The sequence below is a fragment of the Somniosus microcephalus genome, chromosome 11 (genome assembly GCF_052327205.1).
Source record: "Somniosus microcephalus isolate GS21.2 chromosome 11, FLI_Smic_1.0, whole genome shotgun sequence".
In the NCBI taxonomy this organism is placed as follows: domain Eukaryota; kingdom Metazoa; phylum Chordata; class Chondrichthyes; order Squaliformes; family Somniosidae; genus Somniosus; species Somniosus microcephalus.
In genome coordinates this window covers 220276738-220296056 of record NC_140997.1, presented here as the reverse complement: position 1 = coordinate 220296056, position 19319 = coordinate 220276738, and the positions used below count along the sequence as shown (strand labels likewise).

The following is a 19319-nucleotide window of genomic DNA, read 5'->3' as shown; positions in this document are numbered from 1 at the left end:
AGAAAGTGAGGGAGAGAGAGAGAGAGAGAGAGGAGGGAGAGAAAGAAAGAGAGAGAGAGAGAGGGAGGGGAGAGGGAAAGAAAGTGAGAGAGAAAGAAAGAGAGAAAGAAAGTGAGGGAGAGAAATAAAGAGAGAAAGATAGAAAGAGAGAGAAAGAGAGAAAGAAATAAAAACAAGAGGGAAGGGAGAGACCTGTTTAGTTGACTTTAACGTAGCCTATGCATTTTACAGCCTCGGAGACTATTTATGCCAAATTGAAGTGCTTTACAGCAAATTGTGCTGCACTTGGCTTGGTAGAAAGTCACAAGATTTGTCACAGGATACGACACCGAGCCAAGTCACTAAACTCACTAATTGGCATATTCTCTAACCATTGTCATTACTAAATTTATTTCTCCTGTGAAAAACTCAAAGCAGATTTGAATGCCATCAGCGCAAAATTCTTGCCGCACAAACGTTAGCAGCTGACCCACCGTGGTGTTCTACACAGTGTCGGAGATTACAATGCTGCAAGAAGGTGGGGCTGAAAGGTGAGTGCTGAAAGGCTTCGGAAATATTTTATGAGTTCCCGGAAAACTTCGTCCAATTCTGATGTTATTAAAATCAATGGACTTTGAGAAAAGTAGGGTCTCCCCTGGGTTACACCGCAAACAAACGTGGCAGGTGTTGAGAATTATTTCCACTTGGATTGAATATTGTCAGACAGAAATTGATTTTGTTTGTTCAATCAGAAAATCGGGATGTGTCTTTAAAGCCTTTTCATGCTGACAATAGGGCTGGCAATTCACAAGCAAATCGTGACTTTATTGTTAAAGTTCTGCCCTACCTATGTCTAAGGGGGAAGAGATGTGGGGGGATGGGGAAGAGATAGGGAGAAGGGGGGGAATAAAATTGAAATTTTTCCCAATCTAAAAACCTACCTTTTCAAACTGTTCATTATTTTTGTCAGTAAATACTAGCTTCGGTTGATACACAGAGTCCAGATTGGTCCCATGTATTGTGATGTTGAGGCCTCTGTGGAAAACATTAACATTTACTGTCAGGAAGTCCAGTGGATTAAACAGTGATTAGATTCTTAATACATGCATGAGAGAGAGAGAGAGACACGCACGCGCAGCACAAACAACCACACAGTCGAGAGAGGCAGGAGGCCAAGTAACACTTTTTCTGCCCCGAGGTGTAATCATCAGTCAGACTGTTCAGGCATGACTGTGAAGGGAAGGTCGTCATTTGCCACAGTGTGAAGATCTTCACCTTGAGAAAGGCTTCAACAGAAACCCAAGTGTAAACAATCACTGCATGGTGTGTGACTGCTCTGCGGGTGGGCATGTATAGTGATTTAAAACAAAACTTTTAGATTTCTTCACGTAGCCTCTGTGCAGGAGCCAAGGAAGTGGATAGGAAAGAGATAGGAAATTACTCAGCTGAAGTGCCGGCAGCCATTTTCCAGAAACCAGTAAAAAGAAAAGACAGACTTGCATTTATATAGCGCCTTTCACGACCACCAGACGTCCCAAAGCGCTTTACAGCCAATGAAGTACTTTTTTGAAGTGTAGTCACTGTTGTAATGTAGGAAACGCAGCAGCCAATTTACGCACAGCAAGCTCTGTTTTAGTGATGTTGATTGAGGGGATAAATATTGGTCAGGACACCGGGGATAACTCACCTGCTCTTCTTCGAAATAGTGCCACGGAATCTTTTATTTCCACCTGAGAGAGCAGACGGGGCCTCAGTTTTATACACTCAGGGATATACCTGTTTATACACTGTATGAATAGAACTGCGTTTATGTGTTCAACCATAAATGTATTTTGATGCTTTGGCAACATAAGATGTACCTTATCATGCCAATAAAGCGATTTGAATTTGAATTTGATTAACATCTCATCCGAAAGATGGCACCTCTGACAGTGCAGCACCCCCTCAATACTGCACTGGAGTGTCAGCCTAGATTTTTGTACTCAAATACCAGGATATTGGACTCAAAAGCAAATCCAACACCTTGATACATAAGGAAGACTGTGGGCTAAGTACACAAGGGAAGACTGTGGGCTAAGTACACAAGGGAAGACTGTGGGCTAAGTACAAACCTCATCACGTCACCATAAGACTGATGATAACAATTGGCCAAAACAATAGGACATTGCAATACAATGATGAAATACAAACTGTGGGCAGCCATGTTTAATATAGGCAAGGCGGCCATATTTTAATCAGTAAAGTATTTGACTCTGACTAAGGCACTGCGTGAGAAACGACCTTATGAAGTGTGGCTAAAATCTCAATAAGCTTTTTAAATGTACTGCACCAATAAGTCAGTTTTAACAGATGTCACCGCAGTTCTCAACATTTTTTTAATATTCATTCCTGGGATGTGGACGTCGCTGGCAAGACCAGCATTTATTGCATGCTTCATTTGTGAAAGGTATGCAGTGTCCAAGGTGAAATTCTTTACAATGCACAGGTTAGATAATTCAGCAATGTAAATCGAAACACAATGGCCCAGTAATTCGGGTCCAAATGCGTGAGTACAGTCTGGGTACTCACGCATCTGGCCGGATGAAATGCCAGCGTTCAGGAAACACCGTGCATGTGGGGAACGCCGGCATTTCCAGTCCTCTGAACGAAGGGGTTCAGAGGCACAGCGCGTGCGACTGCACAGGCAGCGCGTGCACAGTGAAATTCGTCGATTTCATTCATGGATTCAGTGAGGGTAAGTCCTTACAAGTTACACTTGAAAAAAGCATGTGTAAAGTTGCTCCAAGGCTGCGGAGGAAGATATATTTTATCGTGGAGCTTCTGAAAGGCAATATTTTTGTTTGGGAAAGGGAGGAAAGTTATTTTAAGAAATGCTGAGGTTAGTTTTAAAGTTTAAATTTTTTTTTTTTTTTTAACGGGTTTTCAGTACGGTAGGTAGAAGGAGCAATTGTGGCTGTGTGAATTGAATGTGAGAATGAGTGTTCTAAAATGAGTAATGTAACATTTCCAACACTTTTAAGAAAGAAACTTTTCATCAGTAATAAGTAATTACGTATGTATGTCCGCATATATTCCTTTACGTATATGTATGTATGTTTTATATTCCTTTACTTATGTGTATGAATGTATGTTTTTAATTATGATTTTCCAATAAGTTACTTTCTCTGAAAGTCATAATTAAATACATACATTCATACACATAAGTAAAGGAATATATACATACGCGCAAAGGAATATATACAGACATACATACATAATTACTTAAAAGAATATATTACTGATGAAAAGTTTCTTTCTTAAAAATGTTGGAGTCATTTTCACATTTAATAAACACAGCAAATTCAATTCACATAGCCACAATTGATCCTTCTACCTACAGTACTGAAAACCCATTTAAAAAAACAAAAATAAACTTTAAAACTTACCTCAGCATTTCTTAAAATAACTTTCCTCCCTTTCCCAAACAACCGCAGCCTCTGGAGCAACTGTACCATGCTTTTTTCATGTGTAAGTTGTAAGGACTTGACCTCACTGAAAGCATGAATGAAAGCGGCGAATTTTACTGCGCACGCGCTGCCTGTACAGTCGCACGCATTCTGCCGCTGAACCCCTTCGTTCAGAGGACAGGAAATGCCGGTTTTCCCCGCATGCGCTGTGCATGCTGAAAACCGGCATTTCCTCCGGACAGACGCGTAAGTACCCCGACCGTACTCGCGCGTTTGGAAGGGAATTACTGGGCCAACATTTTACATGTCAATAAAATGAAAAATTTAACAATTGCACGATTTGCCCCCTCGCACCTGCGACTGAGGGTCCAAGGAGGTGCATTGCGCAACAGGTCATCGTCGTACATATCCTCACACTGTTCCCTTTTGGGAACTGTATGAAGTGGTGGAAGGATTTCTGGCCACGTTAACACTCCTTCCGTGACCATAACCATCTTCATACCAGCCATTAGGGTGGTTAGTCCTATGGCGTGAGGGTTTTACGGGCTCCCACAACCCATCTGAGGGGGGGGGGGGCCACCCACACCCGCAAGTATCCCGCTGGATGTCCACCCAGAATTTATAGTTGGAGCTCCGACTCCACTTGCCGGGACTGTCTGGAGCGGGGTTCGAAACCCTACTCCTTCTGGCCCAGCGGCGGGGATGCTTACCGGTACGCAAAAGGCCCACTCCGCGCAAAAGGTGACACCCATACGTTTCCTGCACCTTTTCCCTCCCCGTGACTGGAGCCCTATGCTGCCACTTGAAAGACCAAGCTATCATCTGTCCTTTTTGCGGCACCTTTGACTTCTCATTACCAATGATGAGCAGGCGCTGCGCCTCCACCTCATTGAGGAGATTGCTGAGGTCATCATCAGTTCAATTGTGAGTTCTTTTAATGCCGTGAATTGTGCTCATTCCAGCCATTTCACGTTGCTAATTGGATTGGGCCTTTGGCGTAGCGGTAGGATCCCCGCCGCTGGGCCAGACGGGGTAGGGTTTCGAACCCCGCTCCAGACAGTCCCAGCAAGTGGAGTCGGAGCTCCGGCTCTAAATTCTGGGTTGACATCCAGTGGGATATTTGCGTCCGTGGGTGTGGGTGGCCCCCCTCCTTGTATAGCTTGTGGGAGCCCGTAAAACCCTCCCGCCATAGGACTAACCACCCTAATGGCTGGTTCAAAGATGGTTACGGTCACGGAATGAGTGTTAATCACGGCCATAAATCCTTCCACCACTTCATACAGTTCCCCAAAGGGAACAGTGTGAAGACACGTATGACGACGACATTGCTAAATAAATAAATGGAATAAAAGAAATTATTTTAGGGCTTTTAAAAGTCTTTAAATTGCTTTAATTCTGTTTAAAACTACTTCAGATTCTTCAAAATAATGTAAACGTTTTTAAAAGTTTATAAAAGTTACCAAAAGCTTCATAAAAATACCAAAAACCTATTTAAAATGCTGCTTTGCATGTAAAAATGCTTAGCAGCTTGTGAGAAACATTGGGGGCGTGTCCTATTAAACTGCGACCTCAAGGGGCGTGTCTCACTTGCACAGCGCGCTCCAGGCTTCGCGCTGGCTGCACTCCTGGGCGGTGTGACGTCAAACGCTGCCCGGGATTCTTCTGTTTCAAAATGGAATTCCAGGCGTCCCTGGAGGTGAAATGTCAGCGCGTCGGGTAAGTGCATATCAGGGGCTTGCACGTGCGGCAAGCCACCAACCCGAATTACTGCCCCAATGTAGCAGCATTTTGTACTCTCAAGTCACAGACTGACAGTGCATTTGTGCACCAGTGTGCTGCCCTGTGGAGTGATGGGACACAAGAAGTTTCTTCTGAATTCCCTATTTGATGTCTTATGTGGGACACCCAGAGAGTGGTGAGAATGTGGAACTCGCCACCACAGGGAGTGGTTGAGGCGAATAGTATAGATGCATTTAAGGGGAGGCTAGAGAAGCATATGAGGGAGAAGGGAACAGAGGGTTACGCTGATAGATTTAGATGAGGAAAGATGGGAGGAGGCTCGAGTGGAGCATAAACGCCGGCATGGACTGGTTGGGCCGAATGTGCCGTATATTCGCTGTAATTCTATGTAAGGAACCACACACACACACACACACTCTTGACTTTGTGCAGTAGTGTAAAACAGCTGATGGCGAGTCGGCAGTTTGGAAATCAGCCGTTTTACACTATCACAAAGTCAAGATCTACCCCCAAGGTGTGCATATATTGTAGTTATGACCCCAGCATCCCTTTCTGCTTTCCCTGATGCAAAACAATCACTGGCATGGAAACACACCCCCTTCCCCTCAATATATGTAAACCTTTTGTTTAATGCTCAGGTAGATGGGGTTAAGATACAAACCGGCCATAGTGCCATAGAGTTATACAGCACAGAAAGAGGCCCTTCGGCCCATCATGTCCGCGCCGGCCATCAAGCCCTATCTATTCTAATCCCATTTTCCAGCACTTGGTCCGTAGCCTTGCATGCTATGGCGTTTCAAGTGCTCATCTAAATGCTTCTTGAATGTTGTGAGGGTTCCTGCCTCTGCCACCCTTTCAGGCAGTGAGTTCCAGATTCCAACCACCCTCTGGGTGAAAAAGTTTTTCCTCAAATCCCCTCTAAACCTCCTGCCCCTTACCTTGAAACTATGCCCCCTGGTTATTGACCCCTCTACTAAGGCGAAAAGATCCTTTCTATCTACCCTATCTATGCCCCTCATAATTTTGTACACCTCAATCAGGTCCCCCCCTCAGCCTTCTCTGCTCTAAGGAAAACAACCCCAGAATGTCCAGTCTCTCTTCATAGCTGAGGCGCTCCATCCCAGGTAACATCCTGGTGAATCTCCTCTGCACCCTCTCCAATGCAATCACATCCCTCCTATAGTGTGGCGACCAGAACTGCACACAGTATTCCAGCTGTGGCCTAACTAGCGTTTTGTACAGCTCCATCATAACCTCCCTGTTCTTATATTCTATGCCTCGGCTAATGAAGGCAAGTATCCCATATGGCTTTTTAACCACCTTATCCACCTGTTCTGCTGCCTTCAGGGATCTATGTACATGCACACCAAGGTCCCTCTGATCCTCTGTCCTTCCTAGGGTCCTACCATTCATTGTGTATTCCCTTGCCTTGTTAGTCCTCCCAAAATGCACCACCTCACACTTTTCAGGGTTAAATTCCATTTTGCCACTGTTCTGCCCATCTGATCTAACTGAATGGCGGAACAGGCGCAAGGGGCTGAATGGCCTCCTCCCGTTTCTATGTTCTATTCACGCCTTGCAACACTAATAACAGCAGGCAACCTTTTGTTACCTGACCGAGCCACGTGCACAAGACTCCGCTAAACGGTTGTGGCTTACCTCATGATGCTGCAGTGCGGGGAGATGCCGTGGATGACGGGGTTCTTTCGGTACTGGAACGTGAAGTTGCCCTCAGTTGCTACTTTTGCAGAGTCTATCACCACAATAGGATGTTCTTCCTTCAACATATCCATTTTTGGAGTTGTGCATTGTATAGAAGTATTATTTTTTCTGGCAGATAAAAACATGTACAAAATATAGGATGAAAAAAGTAGGCCATTTGATAAAGTTAAAACAATATGGGGTAAAAATTGGGTAGCGACCCGAAAAAGGTAGCGCCCCCCCGCAGCCGATTTTCCCAGGTAGCGCCCTGAGAGGGAGGGGCACTACTGGAAGCGCCCCGCATCCCTTTTGGGGCGCTGCAAGCCAATATCACGACGCTACGTGACGCGGTACTGCAGGCCTTCCTCCCCTTATTAAAGGGGAGGGGCCTGGCACAGCACGTCCCGGCGCCCAGCTGGGCCACCAGGGATCAGGAGTGCTGGCAAACGAGCCCGGAACTCAAGAGGAGTGCCGGGCTTACGGAGAGCAGCCGGCACCCCGCGGGGGGCTTCACGGGGGCCGGGGACAGCAACGGAGGCAGGTGCTGGCAGGTGGCCAGCAACAAAAATGGCCGCCCGCCACCTCCCCTTTAACTAGCGCTGCCCCGGCCGGAGGTAGGGCCCCCTGACCCCGGCGGACATAGCGTCCGGCGGTAAGCCGGGGAGCGCTACCCAATATTACTGCCGGGGCTCGAGGGGGGCGCTGCGCACGGCGATGACGTCATCGCCGGCGGCGCAGCGGTGCCAACTGTTAGCGCCGCCGCTAACCTCCTGCTGAATTTCGCAGGAGGCGTTAGCGGCGCCACGCCCAGGCACTAGTTGATTTGCGCCCAGTTAGAGCACTCTTAGGGAAGCACAAATCAACCGAATTTAGCCCCCTACATATTTTACAGAAATATATGGCCCAGTTACTATTTGTCTCCGTGCTTCTGGTCATTCAGCAAAAAAAATTCAATAGAATCTCTTTTTTCCAGATGTTACACAGCAGGAAATATTACAGATGTTGTTCAACTCTCGAGTGAACTGAAGAGTTCATGGGAAGTGCACGCTTTATCTTCATCAACCCCGGTCTTCCTACATTCTGGAATTTGGAACTCTCGTCTCCAAAAAGCTGTTGAGGCTCGATCAACTGGGAATTTAAAAACTGAGATTGATAGATTTTTGTTAGTCAAGGGTATTAAGGGTTACGGAACCAAGGCGGGTAGATGAAGTTAAGATACAGATCAGCCATGATCTAATTGAATGGCAGAACAGGCTCGAGGGGCTGAATGGCTTCCTCCTGTTCCTATGTTCTGCTCAAGTAGTTTTCCATGGACATCTTACAACACGAACAAAAGCAAAATCTTTTTTTGATCAAGGAGGAGCTCCTGTAACCTCAGGGTCCTGGATTGTTGATGGTACGAGAAAGGAGATAATCAGAAACCTGTACACCTATGTGTGCTAAAAAAAACAAATTGGTGCATTTTTTGTACTGATCAAGCTTAGATATGTTAGCATCAAGCAATCTCTGCTTGGGTAAATCACGGCCAACTGCGGCGTAAAGCTTCCATTACTCAGTCCCATCAATGCGCCATAACTTCAAACTCAAACCCTGCTGCTGTACCAATGGCAATTTGTGCCAAATGTGGAGTACTTTTGTGCTGTTGTTCCACACCGATTAAGAAACGGCCTGTGATTACCCAGACTGATTTCAGGCACTACCTTTATAAACAATAGAGTCTTTCACCCCATCCTTTTGGGCTGCATTTAAATCCAGATCACAAACAGTGCACTAACTCAACAACAACAACTTGTATTTATATAGCACCTTTAATGTAGTAAAACATTTCACGGCGCTTCACAGGAGTGTTATAAGACAGAAAATTGACACCGAGCCACATACGAAGAAATTAGGGCAGATGACCAAAAACTTGGTCAAAGAGGTAGGTTTTAAGGAGCGTCTTAAAGGAGGAAAGAGAGGTAGCGAGGGAATTCCAGAGCTTAGAGCCTCGGCAGCTGAAGGTATGGCCACCAATGGTTGAGCGATTATAGTTAGGGATGCTCAAGAGGGCAGAATTTGAGGAGCGCAGATATTTCGGGGGGTTGTGGAGCAGAAGGAGATTACAGGGATGAAGGAGATTACAGGGATAGGGAGGGGCGAGGCCATGGAGGGATTTGAAAACAAGGATGAGTATTTTGAAATCGAGGCGTTGCTTAACCGGGAGCCAATGGTGGTCAGCGAGCGCAGGGGTGATGGGTGAATGGGACTCGGTGCGAGTCAGGGCACGGGCAGCCGAGTTTTGGATGACCTGAAGTTTACGTAGGGTAGAATGTGGGAGGCCGGCCACTCAGCCCAACACAGTTGCAACAAACGCAAGTCATTATCACAGACTGCAAACCCAAGTAAACATAGGCGAGTTGTGTTTAAGAGTGATATAGGTGACAGACACTCTGTGTGTGTGACACACTCTGGGTCTGCCATTCTCAGCTCCGAGTAGAGATGATTATTAAATACAAAATTTGGAACCACTACATAGTAGAACTTCAGGTCCCCACGGGTGAGTACGCGCTGGGTACTCATGCGTAGGCCCAACGAAAGTGCCGGATTCGTGCATGCACTACGCATGCGCGGGAAACCGGAACTTCCTTTCCCTTAAAGGAAGGGGTTCACAGGTCGAACGCATGCGCCGGAGAGGCAGCGCGTACGTCTGGAACTTCTGTTTTTTTTTAAACAGGTTTCTCCGGGAGGGTAAGTCTCCAGGAGCTACGCTTCTAAAAAGCAGTCGCAAGGCCTGCTTTTAACAAGGTAAGTGGTGAATTAAGTAAAATTAAAACATTTTTTCCACAGGTTTATTATTTTTAAATACTTTAAAGAAACGTAAGTTTATTTTTAGCCCTGTTAGAAACTGTAATTATTTTTTTCAAAAATTTAAATTATTGTTTAAAATAGTTATTTTATGTAATTTATAGTTATTTTATAAAAATGTGATTTTTTTTTTATTTTTATTTATTTGAAGTTTTAGTTATGTTTTGGGGCTGAATTGTATTCATAGTTTTGACAGGTCTTCCTGTCAAATCTATGAATACAGATTCCCTGCTACCATTGGCTCTCCGTGGCCCACGTGACCCTAGGGGACGCTTCGAACTAACTGCACCCCTGGGATACACAAGTACTGCGCGCCAGCAGTTGGAGGAGGCCCAGGATCAGAATCCCACGCAGGCCCACAGCACAACGGCCGGCGCGCTAGGTAAGTGCTTGCACCCGTGGGAAGCCTCCGACCCGAATTTCTGGGCCATTAATATGATCTTGGCAGCAATATCACAATGTTCCTGTTGGTGACATTGTTCCAAAAGTTGCATGTTGACACCAATTTAGGGCCTACAATGCTTGAATGGTCAGAGTTTGTAAAATGACGACATGTGCACAACAAAAGTTACAAATCCCAACCAAAAATTAATGGGGGCAGGAGGTGGAGTAATCTCTCTTCCATTACAGGGAACAAGAAATGCGCAGATCTTTTCGTTGATCTCCATAAAGATATCGCACTCAAAGGTCAATGTCACCTCGTAAATCAACAACTTGGATTTATTACAGAGAAACATCCCAAAGCACGTCACAGAAGCATAATAATTTTTAAATGAATGCTATGCTAAAGGAGGATATATTAGGATGGGAAAGGGCTGGGTTTTAAGAAGGGTCCTGTATGAGAAATGGCCTGAAGAATTGCCTCGAATGTGTCCTCAAAAAATGTCGTCAGTAGTCAGACTGAATGCTAGGAAAGTGTTACGACTGGATTTAACCACGAAGGCTTATACAAACAGAACATTCTTTATGAGGGGCGGAAGACAAGCTGTCAAAGACCACAGGCCGGGAGATGGCTTGTTCAGACCAATATAAATATGTCCTGCCTTGTTTGGACTGTGTGAGGCCCTTTGTTAGCAAAGACCTGAAACTAGGGAGTAAACAAGTGACGTGGAATATCAATGTGCCAGTGCTTCATTGACTTGGAGGTCACCAACAGCACCAGCAGGGCTGTGTGATTGACACCAGAAGAGTTGAACACTTCGAACGCATGCATCATTCCGACTGGTCAATAGAATTGGGGATGTTTCTTTGGAAGTTAGGCAAATATAGTTTAGCTCCAATTCTTTTAGTAGTACTTTCTCTAGTGTCGGTAAAAGATATTTATTCGTTCATGGGATGTGGGCATCGCTGGCAAGGCCAGCATTTATTGCCCATTCCAAATTGCCCCTTGAGAAGGTGGTGGGGAGCCGTCTTCTTGAACCACTGCAGTCCATCTTGTAGTGGTTTAGTACAACTGAGTGGCTTGCTAGGCCATTTCAGAGTCAATCACATTGCTGTGGGCCTTGGAGTCACATATAGGCCAGACCAGGCAAAGCAGCAGATTTCCTTCCCTAAAAGGACATTAGTGAAGCAGATGGGTTTTTATGACAATCCGGTAGTTTCATGGTCACCATTACTGATACTAGCTTTTTATTCCAGATTTACTTAATTAACTGAATTTAAATTCCCCAGCTGCCGTGGTGGGTTTTGAACTTGTGTCCCTGAATCATTAGCGGATTACTAGTTCAGTAACATAACCACTATGCTACTGTACCCAGAGACGCACCATAGTCACAGTCACAGTCACGGAGTATGTTATTGCTGACTTTGGTTAGGGCTGTTTTGGTGCAAGGATGGAAACTTAATGGAGAGATTCAAACAGAGTTGCGGGAAAAATAGGTATGGATTTGGGAGGTGACAATATATTCAATGACCTTGAAGAGGAAAGGGATATTTGAGATGGGAATCTTGATGTCACAATTCCTTGTTTGTAAATAGATGGGTGCACTGTGAAAAAAGTCACAATTGTCATCTCTCCTGCCCATTTTGAAACATTTAAGTAAAAAAAAATAGTTTACATTAAAAAGTTAGAGCTGGGGAGAGCGGAATTGGGTGACTCAGTGGGTTATGTGCGAGCCCATCACCTCTGGAACCAGACAAATGGAATGCCAGTCGCCTCTGTAATTTGACAGTAAGGACCTATCATGAGATTAGGTTGGGCAGTTTGCAACCAGTTCTGGGTGCAAGGCAAAACCTGCCCTAAAATTGCCAATCTCATTCAGAGAGGTCACAAGAAGGCAGGTGTGTGAAATGGGAAAATGCTATACTGGTGCAATAGGACACCCTCTTTCAGATTGGGGCTGATGCACATTTTTGGGGCAGAGTCGAGGGAGCTCTTCCTGTGCATGCTATACTTGACTTGGGCGCGCTAAATAGCTATCTAAAATGAAAAGTTCTCCATTCATTAACACAGACATCTTCCACCTTGACGAACACAAAAATATGCACACAGGGGAAGAAATTGTTATGCGTTGCGCTCGTTTCTTGGCTGTAAAACAGGTGCAAAATCTACCAATTTCAGGGCGCCCTGTCCCACGCCTAATTCACCCAAACCTGCGGCAAACGCAAAATTGGATTTAGGCATCCCGGACATCTGACTGAAACAGACGTTAGGCTGCTTACATATGCTAATCAGAGTTTTAGGACCCCGTCTGAAATTGGTCAGAAAATTATGTGAAGCTTGCCCTGCCCAAGCTCCGCCTAATTTTCCCCAGGGTCTACAGCAGATTAATAAGCGGTCCCGTCAAAGACGAGGCAAATAAACTCTCAGGAGGAGAATCATACCGATACTGCCATCCGCTCTAGCCCTCGCCACCCCGCCTGATGTAAGAAAACTACTAGGCACTTGTTCTAAGCATTAAACAAAACTTTAATCAACTGTTTTACAACATGGAGGTCTAGTTGTGTCCTTCACTAGTTCCTGTTAAGAATGTCCTGCGCAAGCTGGGCCCGTGCCCGAGTATTTATACTCTCCCTGGACAGCGCCACCCGCAGGCCGCTCAGTATTATTTCATAAGTCTTTCTTTCATGAATGACTGATTCATGTCACCGCCCATTCACATCTCCCCCCTCCGCCCGCTCCAAACCCCACCCCTGGACCTACCCAAGGGACACTGCCGCCATCCGAGATGGACAATTTTGTGCTGGGGTCGACAAGCAAGCTGCATCGGAACACCTGATTGGTCGGGCACTAACCAATCGTTTCAAACTATAAGCGCGTGCGCTGTTGCAGATGCAGAAACTGCCAACACAGCAACTAGCCGCTTTAAAAACTGACATTCTTAATCAATTTGGAACCGGGTGATTGGTTCTGAAATCAAACGTGTGGATAATCCCACTGTGCAGCTTTGTTCGGTCCTAATCTCTTACCGCTTTATGGCACAGCTTTTCCCACCGATTGTCACTTCCTGCTTATTGCCAGCTGTCAGATGTCTCCCCAATAACGTAATCAAAGTCTCACCATCTTGAGGGCCATATGTTGGCGTCAAACGAGTTATAACAGGTTCCTACAAAAAAAATAATTATATGGGTTCATCGTTACCCCACAACCCTTAATATCTGCAGAAATAACAGAGCCCCTCCAATATCCAAATATATTAGAGCCAGTGACTTGGCAAGTGCACAGTTTGCTCAGGGGCTGCGCCCAACAGATGGGAACAGTCCCAGGTTCATTCCTTGATCTGTGCAGAGCCAAGTGATTCCAACAGGGCGCAGCTGTAATGGAACTGCAATTGGTTTCGCACCCTTTGACTAGAGGAAAATACAGGGATGGAGCGAGAGTTCTATTCCCACTTCTGATAACCACCCAGGGACTGGAAAGTACAACATGAGTGAGGACAGGATTGAGTATGGCTGTGACACACTCCTCCTCATCGTCAACCTGGCTCCTGACACCATCCTTATACCGAAGAATAGCCACTTGAGGAGAGGTATTGGAAGGCGAGCAGGAACACCTCAAGGTTCTGTCTTCAACCATTTGAGGCCATAGCAGCAGTTATGTGAACCAAAATCAATGGGCTAAGATGCCCATTGGTCCGTCTGTTTGCAGGATACTGTATTAATTCAGTCACCCACATCTATGATACAGCAGCAATAAATTCTTTCAGTCTCCATTAGGTCACAGAGAGGGGATGGAGGTGACAACATGCGAGGCACAGCTTGGGGCAGCAACTACTTCCCCAATGTTAATGTTAGGGCTTCAGCCATCTCGGCCCTAAAGCTCTGGAATTCCCTCCCCAAACCCATGTGCCTCTCTCTCCTCCTTTGAGGCTCTGCTTAAAACCTTCCTCTTTGACCAAGCATTTGGTCACCTGTCCGAATGTCTCCTTATTTAGCTCTGTCAATTTTTTTGTTGGATTATGCTACTGTGAGACACCTTGGGACATTTTACTACATGTGCAGTTTTGGTCGCCTTATCTGAAGAAGGATGTTCTTGCTGTTGTGTATGTAACCTGTTCCACCTTAAGAGAGCTTAAGCCTGTTCCACCTTAAGAGATGTACTACTTTCTCAGGCTGCTGTAGATGTAATACCGGGGGTGAACACACCGGTATATAAGCACTGTGCAGTAATCTTGTATTCAGTATAGTCCCTACCTCCAACCAGTAAAGACCTGTTTTTATTGTTACTCATTAGTCTGTTTTAATTAACTAAATAATTCACAGACTTAACACTTGCCATGGAGGGAGTGCAGCGAAGATTCACCAGGCTGATACCTGGGGTGGCAGGAATGATGTATGAGGAGAGATTGGGTCGATTGGGCTTATATTCGCTGGAGTTTAGAAGAATGAGAGGGGATCTCATTGAAACTTATAAAATTCTAACAGGACTAGACAGACTAGATGCAGGAAGGATGTTCCCGATGGCGGGGAGTCCAGAACCAGGGGTCACAGTCTAAGGATAAGGGGTAAGCCATTTAGGACAGAGATGAGGAGGAATTTTTTCACCCAGAGAGTGGTGAACCTGTGGAATTCTCTACCACACAAGGCAGTTGAGGCCAATTCATTAAATATATTCAAGAAGGAGTTAAGATATATTTCTTAAGGCTAAAGGGATCAAGGGATAGGGGGAGAAAGCAGGGACAGGGCACTGAATTTGGATGATCAGCCATGATCTCATTAAATGGCGGAGCAGGCTCGAGGGGCCGAATGCTCCTATCTTCTATGTAAAGGCCCTATCTAAATGCAAGCAGATGTTGTTGTAGTAGGGTCAAATGCTCCCAAGCAGTGTTGTCTTTGCATTGGTTAGTGCAGGCTCTACTACCAGTACTTGCCTGCTGGTGGTGCATTTGTCCCTTGAAACCAGTTAAATCATCTGATTCCAATTTCCGAAGCGGCAGGGAACTGCCTCACCTGCCACCATGGCTCCTTGGGGGTGGTGCAGCAAATGTGCTTTCACTGGCTGGGGAAGATCAGTGGGACACTGGTGGGAGCAGGATCATTTGCAGATATGCCGTTATAGGAGACTTTGACAACCGCGCGGGCCTGGGGAGTCCAATCGTCAGGATTTGGGCAGGCAGGGGAAGAGGCAAATGTAAGTGCCACCTCACTTTTGCTCTCCGAACAGGCCCACCCAAGTCAGCGCTCAACATGGGGAACTAGCCCACGGGGGAAAACAAAGTAATTATCAGATGGAAAACCAGCCCACAGCAAGCAATTGCAGGGTGCTGCTGGGAGAGGCCAATGTGCACTGTGCCCATTGGAAAGGCCTTAATTAAAATACTAAGAAAGGACAACATAACATTTGCACTAGGTTTATGACCAGCTATAAAACTCAATTGTACGTGGAGGTGTGGCACTTTGTCTTGATGCTCCATCGTGAGCTGAGCTTTCTTCCTAATCTAAAGGGGACATTTAGAGACAACTCAGTAACAAATTTAGTGCTCAAAAACTACATGTGGAAAAAATAAAATAAATCATGAATGTTTACGATCACAATGCTGCAGGAGCCTCACCACAAATTCAAATCCTGCAATGGAGGTGGATCCAATGATGGAGAACTCGCCATTATGCTTAGTCTCTTGAATAGTGATCTTGATCTCTGTCGAAGTAATGGGCTGAGGCTTTCCAGTAATTTCCAGTTTACACAACAACCTGCCAGAAAACACAGACTTTTATATTAGGCATGCATTTCATTCCAAACAAGAAAGAAGAGCTGCAGCCATCCTGTTACCCCCTGTCTACACACTGCATTACACAGTGTTTCCGAATACCTGTGTTCAAGCAAAGAACAAAGTTGCCCCCCCCCCCCCCGGCCACCCAATGACTCAGATGATTGACATACAGACCAGGAAGGATCTCGTTTCAATCCAGTGTCTGTGTTGAGTTGACTGATCTGAGCTGGGGTGGTGGTAGGGGTGGCATGTGCGCGAGAGTGTATGCACATCAAGGTTAGCATGGGGGTTTAGCCCTGATGCCATCCTCATGACTGAACTTGGCAATGGTCACCATCGAGGTTTTTGCACGTGAAGAAATCAACACCCGAGCGAGGTTCTGGAGAGTACCCGGTGCCTATGGAACCATACCCCAGCGAAGAGTTAACACCTTTGGGAAGAGCAAAAGAGGGGAAAGAATGAATGAAAGACTCGCATTTATGTGGCGCCTTTCACCACCTCAGGACGTCCCCATCAATGTTCCCGTTAAAATGCACGGCCGCGCTCTGGAGGTTCTGCGCAGGCCACGCAACGGCTTTATGAGGAAAAACCCCACGTGCCTCAAAGGGCTCGCGCACCAAAAAAAGTAAGAGGGTGCATTGGTCCCAAAGCACTTTACAACCAATGAAGTACTTCTGAAGTGTAGTCACTTGTAGTGCGGGAAACGCGGCAGCCAATTTGCGCACAGCAAGCTCCCACAAACAACAATGTGATAAGTTCCAGATAATCTGTTTCGAGTGATGTTGATTTGAGGGAGAAATCTGGCAGAGAAAAAAAAAATAAAAGAACCAAGAAGAATACATTAAGTAAGAGGGACAAGTGTGTCACTAAATGAGCCTTTATCATCAAGTGGGAGAGTTAAAAAAAAATGTCATTGCAATGGCGCTTTTAGGTCTTCCACATTTAGGAGAAAGTTAGTTTAATCTTTACCGCACTCCCCTAGAAATACCAGAGATTTTAGGTCAGGAAGATGCTAATATAGTGCTCTCTCGGTTAAGGTCAACGATAGACTCCATCAGTAAGCACCTCAGCCTTCTCATTCTTTGAGCAAATACACCAACTCTTAAGCAGGACTTACACCTACTGGATCAGAAATGTTGTGAAGTCATGTTGCCTGTAACACACTGCTTCAGCAATCTGCAGCAAGATCATGACATCTTCTGGTCATGCACTGTATCACTACCATTAGCCTACATAGCACTAACTAAAAGGAATTCATTGTATGTGAGGTGCTTTGGGACATTTCTGAGAGACAAATTAATGTGCTATATAAATGTAAAACTTTGCCTTCTTTACCACTAAGTGTGGCGTGCTCAGTAATTTTTTTAGGTGATTTTTACCATCGTGAAGTATTTTACACTGTACAATAGCCGAGACGTGGCCCACTGCCAACCCACACCCATTCCTAATTAGGTAGAGGTGGTTGGCTGGAGGCAATTGTTGTGAAATCCGACAATCGAGCACCACCTATTTTTAAACAGATTGCAACACAACATTGAGCGTTGTCATGGGAACAATTAGTGCAGGATGCAACAGAACTACACAACAGTAAGTTGCTCTGGTAGGTTATGTGGTAATGGCTTAGAATTTTCCTCTTAAAATTTTGTCTCCAATCATAGGAACAGGAGTAGGCCATTCAGCCCCTCGAGCCTGTTCCGCCTTTCATAAAGACATAGAAAAATAGGAGCAGGAGTAGGCCATTCGGCCCTTCGAGCCTGCTCCGCCATTCAATATGATCATGGCTGATCCTCTATCTCAATACCATATTCCCGCTAAACCCCATACCCCTTGATGCCTTTTGTGCCTAGAAATCTATCTATCTCCTTAAATATATTCAGTGACTTGGCCTCCACAGCTGTCTGTGGTAGAGAATTCCATAGGTTCACCACCCTCTGAGTGAAGAAATTTCTCCTCATCTCAGTCCTAAATGTCCTACCCTGTATCTTGAGATGGTGACCCCTCGTTCTAGAGCTCCCAGCCAAGGGAAACATCCTCCCTGCATCCAGCCTGTCTAGCCCTGTCAGAATTTTATACGTTTCAATGAGATCCCCTCGCATTCTTCTAAACTCTAGTGAATACAGGTATAGTTGACCCAATCCCTCCTCATATGACAGTCCTGCCATCCCAGGAATCAGTCTGGTGAACCTTCGCTGCACTCCCTCTATGGCAAGTATATCCTTTCTTAGGTAAGGAGACCAAAACTGCACACAGTACTCCAGGTGTGGTCTCACCAAGGCCCTGTATAACTGTAGTAAGACAGCCTTGCCCCTGTACTCAAATCCTCTTGCAATGAAGGCCAACATACCATTTGCTTTCCTAACTGCTTGCTGCACCTGCATGTTTGCTTTCAGTGACTTTCAATTAGATCATGGCTGATCTGTATCTTAACCGCCTTGGTGCCAGAACCCTCAATACCCTTGCCTAACCAGCATCTCTATCAATCTCAGTTTTGATATTTTCTATTGACCGAGCCTCAATAGCTTTTTTTGGGGGAGAGCGCTCCAGATTTTGCCTAATCCGGAGCAAGCAATGCCTTGTAGTGTGGAGGTTAAGCTTGCAATCTGTGCTATTTTAGGAGGCAATGAAGTGCATCCCAGTGATGGCTATCTTTCTGACTTTCCCCTCACCCTGTGGAAATTACCCAGCCTCTACTCAAAGCCTCCTCACGTCACAGCGAAGTTGAGAACCAAGCAGCGTAGGGAAACTGAACTTGCATCCCTTATTAACATAGAAACATAGAAGAGTAGGCCATTCGGCCCCTCGAGCCTGCTCCGCCATTCAATGAGATCATGGCTAATCATCCAAATTCAGTACCCTATCCCTGCCTTCTCCCCATATCCCTTGATCCCTTTAGCCTTAAGAAATATATCTAACTCCTTCTTGAATATATTTAATGAATTGGCCTCAACTGCCAGGGCATCAAGTGCTAGACCATTTTGGGCTTTTGTTTTTTTTTAGGAAATAGGTAGATTTTCTGCAGGTAAAACATTTTGGATGAAGTTTATTCTCATCAAGGTAAAGGATACAGGAAATTGGAACATATTGTCCAAATTTTTTGCCCAATCCAGTGTCAGCGGAACAGTTCAACTGTAAAATGCTGATATCTCACCCGCCCAAACTTCTCACACAAATAATGTATTCTAATAATCCACGCTATTGTTCACACTGGTACAAAAGTAGGATCAGAGAGTCTTGCTCTAGGCAGGACGAAAAACCATAGCTAACATCAGGTTCGTAGGTAGCAAAACCTTGTGTTAAATTTCTATCCTAACTTGCACCTTATGTGCCAAACCTCAGTATCCCAATCCAGATTTTTTAAAAGTATGATTTTATCCAACAGATCAGTACGGATTTGCACCTGTTGGTGGGGGGGGGGGGGCAAAGAATTAGGTGCATTACTGCTTTAAGGATATTTTGAATT

General features: G+C 45.4%; 1 protein-coding gene across 1 annotated transcript in view; it reads right to left on the bottom strand.

Annotated features, from left to right (window-relative positions):
• The window catches only part of mst1rb (macrophage stimulating 1 receptor b), a 152224-nt gene that overhangs the window by 31695 nt on the left and 101210 nt on the right, over positions 1-19319 (bottom strand). Inside the window, exons 6-10 of the mRNA XM_086000006.1 lie at positions 15701-15839; positions 13119-13255; positions 6825-6995; positions 921-1014; positions 352-482 (exon numbers count right to left, since the gene is read on the bottom strand). Of these exons, the coding sequence (XP_085856132.1) occupies positions 352-482; positions 921-1014; positions 6825-6995; positions 13119-13255; positions 15701-15839 (672 nt within the window). The remainder of the gene's footprint in view (positions 1-351; positions 483-920; positions 1015-6824; positions 6996-13118; positions 13256-15700; positions 15840-19319) is intronic.